The sequence below is a fragment of the Panthera onca genome, chromosome A2 (assembly GCF_046562875.1).
Source record: "Panthera onca isolate mPanOnc1 chromosome A2, mPanOnc1 haplotype 2, whole genome shotgun sequence".
Lineage (NCBI taxonomy): Eukaryota > Metazoa > Chordata > Mammalia > Carnivora > Felidae > Panthera > Panthera onca.
In genome coordinates this window covers 63,802,921-63,815,217 of record NC_138340.1, presented here as the reverse complement: position 1 = coordinate 63,815,217, position 12,297 = coordinate 63,802,921, and the positions used below count along the sequence as shown (strand labels likewise).

The window sequence follows — 12,297 nt, the reverse complement described above, 5'->3', positions numbered from 1 at the left end:
GAGGATCGTTTTAAGCAAAAACGTACGTATATTATAAGGTAGAGGGTTTGCCACATTTATTTCATTTCAGTGTAACATTTTATTTTCTGAAAAGAAACAGAACCAAGACAAAAGCCAAGGGCAGGACTTCTGGCTACGGCCAAGTGAAAAACCTGGCACATCTTTTCCCCCCAAATCAACTCGAAAGCTGGACACAATGAACAAAAACAACCATTTCGGAATGTTAGAAACTGTCTAGAAGGATGCAACGGTCTGAGAAACGCTTACCACTGACGAACAGCTGCACGGCCAGCTTTACACACGTGCAGCTACTGGCAGGACAAGGCAGCCCACGAGGACCGGGAGCTTCTCTGCGCTCAACTGGGACCCATACCCGGCGACGCCGTCAACATCAGTGACTTGTGTAGAGCCCAGCAGACAAGAAGGGCCAAGAGCTCCAGTATCTGGCCTGACAGTGCCCGCATTAGCTCATGTGTCACTGGGGCACGCGCCTAGCCTACTGAGGCTGCACGTCCACGCAGTAGAGGCCACAGAGGGGCCACGCCAGCCACATGACCCACGTGAACCCAGAGGCTAGCCACACGCACATCCAGAGCCCAGCAGCACTCTGGAGAAGGCAAGACTGGGCCACATGAGGAGGTCTGAAAGGGGAACATCCTCCCCTGGGCACACACGGACCCACCGGCAGAGGACAGATCGGGGCTGGCGTCAGGTGGCTGAGGGCCGCCTCTGTCTATGTAAAAGCAGGTGGCTTCGAGGAATCCGGGCTTCACAAAATGAGCACAGAATTTAACACACAAACTGAAGAGCGTCACTGGGAGCTACTCACTGCAGTGGAAAGAGATTCCGCAGATTCATCCCAGGCAAAGACACGCAGACAGACAGACACACGAAAGGGACAGACAAACCAAGAAGAAGAAAACCAAGAAAAAATAATAATAATAATAAATAAATAAAAAAACATGGCAATAATGACAACTTTTAGGGAAGGAGAAGAATCAAAAACCAGAGAGGCTACGATTTATTAAATATTGTGAAATACCCAGTTTTCAACAACAACAAAAAAAAAAACTATAACCTGTAAAATTAACAAGAAATTGTTATCCATACTCAGGGAGAAAAGCAGTCAGCAGAAACTATTCCTAGATGCCCCTAAATGCTAGATTTAGCAGAAAAAAATCTTCAATGAAGCAACTCTATGTATGTTCGAAGCACTAAAGGAAACAATGTTTAAAGAATGTTTTTTTTAGATGACAATAGAGTTTCTGAAGTAGATTGAATTTTTTAAAAAAAAATACCAAATGAATTTTTTTGTTGTTGAAGAGTATAAATGAAAGGAAAATTTCACTATGGGGCCCGCGGCAAACCTGGGTAGCAGAAGAAAGCATCAGTGAACTTGAAGATTATCGAATCTGAAAAGAGGGAAAAAATATTTAAAAGAAATGGGACAGAAACACAGATCTGCAGGACACCATTGTACATGCACAGAAAGTACCAGGGTGTGGAAAAGGAAAGGAAAGATAGAAAGAGCCAGAAAAAAATATTTGAATAAACAACTACCAAAATATCAACACAGTAGGTGAAATGCATTAACCTACACATCCAAGAAGCGCCATGAACCTAAGGAAGGATACCCGGAGGGATGTACATCTGGACACACTGGGGTTTAACCGTGAGAGTCGGAGAGAAAAGTCCTGAGAGGCACAACCCAGGAACGACCCAGGATGTACCAGGAAGCATCAGAAGGGATGCTGGCCAGCTTCTTCTAAGAGACAACGTTGGTGAGAAGACAGAGGTGACACGATCATCTGGACAATGTGAATGAAAATCACACTTCACTAGGGTGGCTACAATCAAAAAGACAGAGTGTTGACAAGAGTCTGCACAAACCAGGAGCTTCATCATTGTTCCTGGGAATATAAGACGATGAAGCCACGTTGAAACACAATGGTGTTCTGCGATTTCTTAAAGCAGACTTACCACAAACTTACCACACGACCCAGCCATCTGACCCCTAAGACACTGTCCAAGACAGATGAAAGCATATGTCTGTACAAAGACATTTATAAGACTGCTCACAGCACCTTATACTGGAAACAATCCAAGGGGCTATTGACAGGGGAAGACCAGACAAATGAGGTCTGGCCACACAGCAAGCGAAAGAAGCCAGATACAACAGACTACACTTTTTATGATCTCGTTGGCATGAAATATCCAGAAGACACATTTGAGCTAAAGAGTCTGAGGCTTTGCATGGGGATGATCTGAAAACAAACGATGAGAACACATTGGAAATGCCCTAAACTGGATTACGGTGACAGGTGCACAGAACTCTCATTTTCCTAAATAAAACCCCCAAAAAACAAAAAAAATCATTGAATGGTACACTTAAAGTGGGTAAATTATAGGGTATGTAAATTACATCTCAGAAAAAAAAAAACCTGTTTTAAGAACTGGCAGTGTTTCAGGGCCCCTGGGTGGCCCATTCAGTTGAACAGCTGACTTCAGCTCAGGTCATGATCCTATGGTTCATGAGTTCGAGCCCCGCTTTGGGCTCCCTGCTGTCAGTGCAGAGCCTGCCTCGGACCCTCTGTCCCCCTCTCTCTGCCCCATCTCAACTTGTGCATGCTCTCTCTCTCTCCAACCCCCCCCCCAAAAAAAAACTGGCAGCATTTAGTCCAGCAGTGAAAATTCAGGGACGATGGACAATAGACAAACCCTCAGGGAATAAGAGACGATTTAAAAAAAAAAAACAAACAGTGCAAAGAAGGTGAGGAAGCATCTGCTCTCACATGAAGCGACATGTGTGAACGGCGTCATCCTGTATGGAAATACGGGTTGACTTTGCTCGGACACTCACGGTCGCCACTGGCACCTATTACAGGAACAGAGTCTGAGATGGACGTGTGGCGGGATCATGCATGTAGACATACAGCTCGCAAGAGGATTTTCACATAAACCGATGATGCCGGGGCCTTCGGCAAAGTCTACTGAGCCTCCGCACAGATCTCACACTGCCTTAGCTTCACATCTCACCTCTGGCAACAAGGGGCGGATGGTCTGCTGCAGCACAGACTTGGTGGGGGGCACCCCCCCCAGAGTCCGGGGTCCCCGTGATTCACCTGTCTGGCTAGGAATTCCCAGACTGCAAGGCCCTGGCTGCCCTTTACACGGGCCACTTCTCAAAGTTGTGTTTTCACCGAGCAGCCTTGAAGGACGAGGTATCATCTCCCCCAAACCCAGAGCTGGCTTGTTCATCAGCTGCCCTCAAGAGGAGGGTCACCATGCAGGTGGCGTCCCCCACCCAATCCCTTGTGTGCAGGCATCGTCTGGGTATCAGGGGCACCAGAACCAGCGGGACCTTGCTGACAGTGAGTAATACAAATTTTCACCTCTGACCCAGGAGGCTCGTGTCCTCTGGAAACATCCAGGAACTTGGCTTGCCAACTTTGTTAGCTTATGAGTAAGGCAGAATCTTGGCTCCTTCTCAGCTCCTGACGTTGAACTCAGGGCGTGTGTTACTCACTTTACGTCGAAGCCGTAAAGCCTGATCCCCATTACACCTCAGATAAATCACACTGCGCTGTCCAAAAACGGGTTTGATATAACCTGAGACTCGAGGTGTTGTGTGGCTTAGCACGGTGTGACATAAAGTAAAAACATAGGCCAAGGACTCTGAAATCTAATCAGAACATTAATTCTGTGAGGAAGAAAACAGGGGGCCAAATTCAGAAACTTGTGACGTTTTTGTTTCAGCCGAGTCTGATGCTGGGGTTAAAGGTCTTGGGCGGGCAGGCACCGAATCCCGGCCTCCGGAGGACCAGGGCAAGAGTGTGCCTGCGACAGACCGCCGGGCTCGCGGTCCGGCCACGCCACCTGCCAGCTGTCGGCCTCCGTTATGTTACCGGATCCGTCTCCGTTTCAGAGTCCCAGCCTACACGTGGGGCTCACGACTCCATCCCCATCACCGCGGGGCTGTCCAGAGGCAGGGTCATGTGGGCAGCACGGGCCTGGCCCCCGCTGCTCTGCCACCTTTGCTGGCCCCCCAGCCACGCTCCCGGATTGGCCACGAGGGCCATGGCTCACCTGTGTGAGGTCAGCACCACCGCACAGCCTTGGCGAACCTCCTGCCTAATCGCATCCCACAGGAACCGCTTCGAGCAGGGATCCATCCCAGAGCTGGGCTCGTCCTGAGGGAGAGAGCACAAGGTGATGGCGCTGGGGTGCACGTCGGGACGGACAGGCCCGGCCCCGCCGGGAGGGCAGCCACAGTGCATCTGGACACAGTTGAGCACCCCCCCCGGCGGTAAGGACGGCCCCCCTCGATGCATCATCCGCCTGCACAGGGCTTCACGGCCATCCACCTCGGAAAGACACGCAAAAGCAGAAACAAGCTTTACTCACTTTGCACCAGTGGGTAAAGTGGGGTTCCTGGAAACTGGGGCTTTCTCCTTCAATGAGCACCGGAGCACTTACTCAACCGCGTTTGAGAGAGATGGCTATGGACCGCGTGATGCATTTCTGGGCTTGTTGCGGTCAGGGAGTACTGAACACATTTTTCTTAAGAGCTTAGGGTCATCAACTTCCCCAAAGAGAGAAACGGACGGGAAGCGGACAAAAACATGGCACTGAACAGGGAGACAGCACCTGTGTTTTCTGCACGCTGGGTGGTCTATGAGGGTAGTTACAAACACAAGCAAACAGAAGCTATGATCATGCCTCGCTCGGTGAGAAAGAGGATGTGTAGTTCGGCGTCTTCCTGACCCCGTGCCAGACACTTGTCTTCTCTCCCGGAGAGTGGGGGGGGGGGGGGGGGGGGGGGAGGGGGAGTGTGAAGGCCCTTCAGTGAATGTCTTTAACCAGATGCTCTGAGTACTACCCGACATCCCAGTCACCACATGTGCGGTGGCCATGCATGTCATGTGCACAACTTCATGGATGGCTTTCACGGAGTCCAACAGACAGGACCGTGTCAGGACCACGTGCAGATGAGGAGGCATGCACTCAATGTGCCAGGCTGCGTGCATGCAGAGAGTTGCAGAAGCAGACTCTGGACCCCCGCAGCTGACTCCGGTCCCCAGCTTGACCCCTAGCCCAGAGTCTAGGGCAATCAAGGAGCTGAAAGCAAGGCTGTGAGAAGCAGGCGGGGGCTGTGGTGAGCCGGGGACAGGAGTCCCCATCTGAACTGAGGACACATGCCTGGCAAGGCAGAGCATGGGGACATTCTGCAGAAGGTAACAGACACCATGCCTTGTAAACGCTTCTTATATGGAAAACCTAGTTTACACCCCGCAGACCCAGGCAAGGGTTTGTATTCACTACTGGGTGTCAGAATGTGGCATTCTGCAACAGTCCTTGATTTGGACCTTGCAAAGAAGCAAACTTAGAGCAAAGAAGAAAGAAAGAAAGAAAGAAAGAAAGAAAGAAAGAAAGAAAGAAAGGGGAAGAAAGAAAGAAAGAAAGAGGAAGAAAGAAAGAAAGAAAGAAAGAGGGAGGGAGAGAGAAAGAAAGAGAGAGAGAGACGAAGGGAGGGAAGGAGGAAGGGAGGGAGGGAGGGAGGGAGGGAGGGAGGGAGAAAGAAAAAGAAAGAAAGAAAGAAAGAAAGAAAGAAAGAAAGAAAGAAAAAGAAAGGATGGGAGGGAGGGAGAAAGAGAAAGAAAAAGAAAAAGAAAGAAAAAGAAAGAAAGAAAGAAAGAAAGAAAGAAAGAAAGAAAGAAAGAAAAAGAAAGGATGGGAGGGAGGGAGAAAGAGAAAAAGAAAGAAAGAAAGAAAGAAAGAAAGAAAGAAAGAAAGAAAGAAAGAAAAAGAAAAAGTCCTCCAGAAGACACCTCATTACCTAATGAGGGCCACTTTTCCAATGCGGACCTCTTGAATCCCATTTCCACTTAATGAACAAGAACAGAAAGAAGAAAAGAATTTGTTACCCACACGTTTTGAAGGCTCTCAGACTCTGTACAAGTGGGAAACCATGAGATACACATCAGTGATTCATACCCTGTCTACGGCACCCAAACAGTGGCTTTTATGTACTTCCTGTTTGAAGGATATTACTTCTAGCTAACTTTGAAATGCAAGACAATTGCCTTTATTTCTTGATCCCCCCCACCACGAATTCATGCTTTCATCTAGCCAAGCTAGAATAACTCCAGTTCCCAGATTACAGACAGCCTTGTCTCAAAGCCACTGCGTACAGGCTCCACAGTCTTGCTGAACAACCTGCTGTCCCCTCCACATCCATCCTGCCCCCGATGCCCGCCATCAAGATTCACCACGGATTCATGTCACTGCAGCTGGGACAATCACATATCTGCAGGTAGAAAAACACTCAAAAACAACACACTAGATGGCAAACATATATTGGTTTTCAGATTATAGGTGAATCCTGATACCATTCTAAAATACTGCTTTTAGGGGCGCCTGGGTGGCTCAGTCGGTTGAGCGTCCGACTTCGGCTCAGGCCATGATCTCACAGTTCGTGGATTTGAGCCCCGCGTCGGGGTCTGTGCTGACAGTTCGGAACCTGGAGCTGATTCCAATTCTGTGTCTCCCTCTCTGTCACTCCCTTGCTCGCGCTCTGTCTCTCTCAAAAATAAATGTTAAAAAAAATTTTTTTAAATAAAATACTGCTTTTAATGGTAAATATTTATTGAACCTTCAATTAGGTCAGTAACAGGGACTCTATCAAAAGACTTTTTTTTTTTTCTGTAAAATCCCAATGCTTTTTTAGATTCTGTTTGGGAAACGTTGCCTTAGGGCAAAAGAGCATATTAGTGCAGACAACCAACACTGCCGATTTGAATTTCTTTCCCAGAGGGGCTCTGAGAAGTTAAAAGCATCTTATCTGAAGATCCCCGCAGACCACTGGGATCTCCCCTACTCACCAGTAAAAGCAGGTCGGGTCTGCCCAGCAAAGCCAAGGCCGTAGACAGCTTCCGCTTGGTCCCCCCACTGTAGGTGGCCACCGGCTTGTCCACGTGGGCTTCCAGGTGTAAACGCCTCACCAGGTCCCCGGCGACCTGCAAACGAGGCACTGTCCGTGAACACATCCCTGTTGGCCCAGGGCACCCTGCCCACCCCGGCCGGGCTCTCAGCCCTGAGTGCCCTCCCCTCCTCCTGCTGCCCCTGCCCACCTCCCACACACACCTCCCTTCACCTCCCCAGGCTGGCAGAGAAGGAGCGGGTGGGGGTGGGGGCTCTGCTGGGGCACCTGGGGGGCATCGCAGCCTTGGCCAGAGCACGCGGGGCTGGGGCGCCGGGGAGCAGAGAGGGTCAGAAGTACAGGGCCCCGATGCACAGCCACACACAGGCGAGCCGAAACCAAGACTGAGGAGGAAGTGAGGGAATAAACCATACAGGGGGTTGGGCAGGACGGGACTTTGAGGGAGCAGAGAATTGAGAAGGGAGTTTTCACTAGTCACAGGGGCAAGAAATGCCTCCTTCCATCCTTGGAGCTGCCGGAGACAGCCCTGCGGGAGGTTGGCAAGGGGAGGGCATGATTCTCAGTGGACACTGCTGGAAGCTGCATGAGGCCAGAAGACGCGACCGTGCGCCACCCCCTGCCCCGCCCCGCCCCACCCCGCCCCCCACAGGAGAGGGTTCCCACCGGAGCACCAGCACGAGCACGCAGCAGGCTCACGGCCTCCTCCCTTCCCCTCCCCGCCCCACCCGCACCTGCCGCGCTGCTCGCGCCCCTTGCCCTCCGCGGGGTGCCGTGTGCGTACAGCCCTTCCGCTCTGACGCCTGCCAGAATTTGGGCGCGCTACATTTTGTGTTTTCGGTTCCATCCACGGGGCGGCTGCTTCCTCTGGGGGCTGGGACTGAGCAACCACTGGACTTCTAGCCCCACGCAGTTTAAAAATTTGACAAATGTGGGGGCGCCGGGGTGGCTCCGGGGGGTGAAGCGTCGGACTCTTGATTTTGGCTCAGGTCGTGACCTCACGGTCATGGGTTCAAGTCGCACATCAGGCTGTGCACTGAGCAAGGAGGCTGCTTGGGATTCTCCGTCTCCCCCCCCACCCCCCAATCGCACTGTCTCTCTGTCTCTCTCAAAATAAGTAAACTTATTTTTTTTTTTTTTAACTTGACAAATGTGTTCTACCTAACTCTGGCGACCACAGAGCCATGAACGCACTACATCAGTTTCGCTTGCTTATGTACCACCATATAACCAAACTGGCCAAGATCATATCTTCATTCAAATCTAGGAGATGTGGGGAAAACTCTGTGTCCTCAACAACTGATGAAACATAGGATAAACTAAATAAAAGTAAAAAATAAAATAACTAAATCAAATACATTTTTGAATAAATATATGAACTACCAAATGTATTTTTTTAATAAGTGCATAAAAGTTGGGATAATAATAATAATAGTGTCAGTGATGAAATATTGAGAATGTCAGAAAATACTGGCACAGGAGCACCCGGATGGCTCAGTCGGTGAAGCGTCAGACGTCGGCTCAGGTCATGATCTCCTGGTTCGTGGGTTCGAGCCTCATATCAGGCTCTGTGCTGACAGCTCAGAGCCTGGAGCCTGCTTCAGATTCTGTGTCTCCCTCTCTCTCTGCCCCTTCCCCACTCGTGCTCTGCCTGTCTGTCTCTCTCTCTCAAAAATGAAGTAAACATTAAAAAACATTTTTTTAAATATTGGGACAACATTGATGCCTCCCAAGGAAACCCCCCACATAAACCACTCCACAGCTTTATTTGTGCAGCCACACAATAACACCAAAAGAAATAAGAATGTCGAGGACTGGTCTAGTTAACAGTGTAAGTCAAGGTAATGCAGAGAATTTCTGAATGAGCCCGTCTAACTACGATGGCTTATTTTTCTGGAACCAGGAAACGTAGGTCCCGTTTTTCCAAGCTCACGAAAGGCTAAACACTGCAGCTGACAGATCCTGGATGGCAGGGCCAGGGAAGAGTCCAGAAGACATAGAACAAATACATTGGTTCAATCCCGGGATGCCCTAGGAATTGTGGTCAGCAAAATACCATGTCAACCCCAAAATGTATGAAGCTTAAGGATTCTCTCTCTCTCTGCTATTATGTATTGCTCTCGCATAGTGTTCTTTTTTTTTTAAGTTTATTTATTTGTGGGGGTGGGGGTGGGGGGAAGAACACAAGCAGAGGAGGGGCAGAAAGAGAGAAGGAGAGAGAGAATTCCAAGCAGGCTCCCCACTGACAGTGCAGAGGCCGACGTGGGGCTGGGTCTCACGAACCGTGAGCTCATGAGCTGAGCCAAAATCAAGAGCTGGACGCTTAACCGACTGAGCCCCCCAGGGGCCCCTCTCCCATAAAGTTCTAAGTTGTACTCCATTTAAGTCCAGAGTGTGCGATTCATTCATCCTATATACCCGGTGCGTGATCGTGACGCACACTTAGTACATCTTTGTAAGGATCATCTAACCCAAAATAAACTGCCCGAAGATCCGCATATGTATTAGTTCGCTTACAAGCAAAATTCTTTCCTCTACCACACTGACGGCCAAATCAAAGTTTCCTGTGACAGTAAAGATCAAACTAAGAAGGAAAAAGGGGCCCAGGATTTAGGACAGAAAGCCTTTCTTCCAACCCCACCCCCTGACTTTCCTCCAGGTCCCCCTTCCTCTTGCCGTAACTTCTAGCTCCCTCTAGGAAAACTGCGTGCGAGTGGAAGAAACTTCCAGGATAAAAGGCGTGTCATGGAGCAAACAGTAGGTGGTGAGACACAGCGGGGGGCTCCCGATAGGACCTGCGGGTGGTGTCACAGCACCGCGGCGAAGGGCTCTCTGCCCCTTCCGTCCCAAACTACGAAACCCCAGGCCTCATCCCCATCAGCACCGGGGTTTGGCAGTTTGGGTATCACAATAACCCTTAAATTATCATCCCCGTTTGTCTAGCATGCCAGAACATGTCAAACCTGTCTCCTGAATCCTTTTGCTATAACCTGATGTATTTTTTAAACATCAGGTTCATTGAATTCAGGTTCAAATATGATCCCTGTCCAAAAACAAACCTAAGAGGTGTGTGGACAATGGGGAGAAACTGAAAACCGTCACACCAAGCCTCAATTTGAGCCAAATGAGGACAGCGTCTCTTTCCCATCTAATGGAACTTCTGGAAGTTTGCAGGGGGAGGAAGGGGGACTATACGCAGAAGATCCAAGAGTGGGCTATATGTGAGCTGGGACCCTGGGATGCAGACCAGCCTGGGTGCCGAGGCGGGGGGGGGGAGGGGGGGGAGACAGGGGTGGGAGGGGTGCAGTGGGCTCTCAGGAAGGGCTTCCCACAGGCACAAGGGGGCCTCTGGAATCACAGTGGACACAACTGTGGCTGCCCAGGTTACCGTGAAGGTGGACGTCAGCCCGGGGGAGAGAACCGAGGTGAGCGGCAGACAGGCCAGGAAAAGATCAACACCCCGGCTGGGAGTCCGGGAGGTGAGGACCCCCCTGGGGGCAGCTCCAGCCCTGAGGAAGATGTGTAAAGGAAGCCCCTTGGGCTAAGGGGCCACAAGGTCACTCCACACAATTGTCACTTCCTTAGCTAGCAAGGGGCATAGAAAGGAAAACCCAGCCATTCAGGGAACAAGAAATTCCGTCATCTTCGACAAGCAGCCGGCATGTTACTCAGCATCAGGATAGCGTCTTAATCAGGAACCCGTACTCTGGGGGCACCCGGGGGGCTCTGTCAGTTGAGCATCTGACTCTTTTTTTTTTTAATTTTTTTTCTTCATTTATTTTTGAGAGAGAGAGAGAGATAGAGACAGAGAGCGAGGAGAGGAGGGGCAGAGAGAGAGGGAGACACAGCATCCAAAGCAGGATCCAGGCTCGGAGCTGTCAGCACAGAGCCCCACGCGGGGCTCAAACCCACAAACTGTGAGATCATGACCTGAGCCGAAGTCGGACGCTCAACCGACTGACTCTTGATTTTGGCTCAGGTCATGATCTCAAGGCTCATGAGTTCGAGCCCTCTGTGCTGACAGTGGGGAGCCTGCTGGGGATTCTCTCTTTCCCTCTGCCCCTCCCTCTTTCTCTCCCTCTTTCAAAATAAATAAACAAACTTAAAAAAAATTGAAAACAAAAGAACACTTACTCTGGAGCTGGTTTCTATGAATTCAAAAGAAAACCCCTCCCCATTGTAGCCATTCTAGCTGAGGCGGGTCTCGGCTACCTGCCTCTCGGCTTCCCCATTTGCAACCTTTCTACCTCATATGGCTGCTGTGAAATACTTAAAATAAATACTGAAGTGTTGGCTAAAAGTCTTGTTTTCTGTTATTTAACAATAATCCCTCTGGTCACCTGGTGACAGGCGCGTTAGAACGGGGACGCTTGCTCTAGATTTCCCTCATTTCTAAAGTCTATAGGAGAGGGAAGGTTGCCATAAAGGGAGCCACGTCCTCCGGGAACACGTGCTGACGTCTTGGAAAGCTCGGGGCAAGCAGCAATCCTCTCTCGCGTTTTCGGGAAGGAAGCGAAGACAGTTCCTCATCGGCCACCGTTACGATAACTTCTCTCTGTGGAGGGGGCTCAGGAAGAGGAGTCTAGAAGACTGCCGACACTCAGGAGGGAATCGCCCCGCATGACGGGCAGCACCAGGCCTCACTCTATTGGCAAGAACTTTTCCAAGCATGCATTTCCCCCGGGACGGCAAAGGGGCCAGCTTGTGACGTTGGCCAAGCATCTACCTCTTCAATCAAACACGAACCCGGGGGAGCTGACAGAGACAAACGCCTTTTAAAGACTGAGCTCTGATGAATCCCAGGTCTCAACAGTTGTACAGATGAGCAGGCCGCCAGGGGCGGCCCGTCGTCCTTACTTCCTGACGGTGGCAGGTGGGTGAAGGGACCCGGGTCCTCGAGGACCAGGAGGGCTTCTGCTTTACTTGCTCTTAACTTACAGAGCATCAGTAAGAGAAGAAGGCTGAAGAAGATGACACAACAGCGCTCTAGTGAATTTTCATGGACCAGGGAAGGTGAGGCTGTTAGTTTTGTCTCCTGTGAATTCTGGGACGCTCCCTCCCTGCAGAATCACGTCGCAAATGCACCACAAAAGCCGCTTACTTCTGCTCCTTGTTCAGAATCTGGGAATGCAAGGAGCATTCCAGAATCCCTGCAAGGGGCAGGAAAAGGAAAACTGCGCCTCAAGCACCTGCCGTTCCAGCGGCTTCCGCCTGGCACGTCCTCTGAGCTGTCGATCAAGGCTGTCAGCTAGGCTTGGTTGACCACTGCACAGAGGCCTCCTGCGTTCTCGGGGCTGCGTCCACCCCCTCCTCCCACAGAGACGGAGGAAGGGGGTGATCTGCAGTCTCTGGCACTTCTC

The 12,297-nt window shown here is 50.5% G+C and overlaps 1 protein-coding gene across 1 annotated transcript in view; it reads right to left on the bottom strand.

The window, feature by feature from the left end:
• The window catches only part of LOC132679001 (ATP-binding cassette sub-family A member 13), a 301,866-nt gene that overhangs the window by 32,501 nt on the left and 257,068 nt on the right, over positions 1-12,297 (bottom strand). Inside the window, exons 41-42 of the mRNA XM_060632081.3 lie at positions 6,882-7,016; positions 4,087-4,190 (exon numbers count right to left, since the gene is read on the bottom strand). Coding sequence (XP_060488064.3) covers positions 4,087-4,190; positions 6,882-7,016 — 239 coding nt within the window. The remainder of the gene's footprint in view (positions 1-4,086; positions 4,191-6,881; positions 7,017-12,297) is intronic.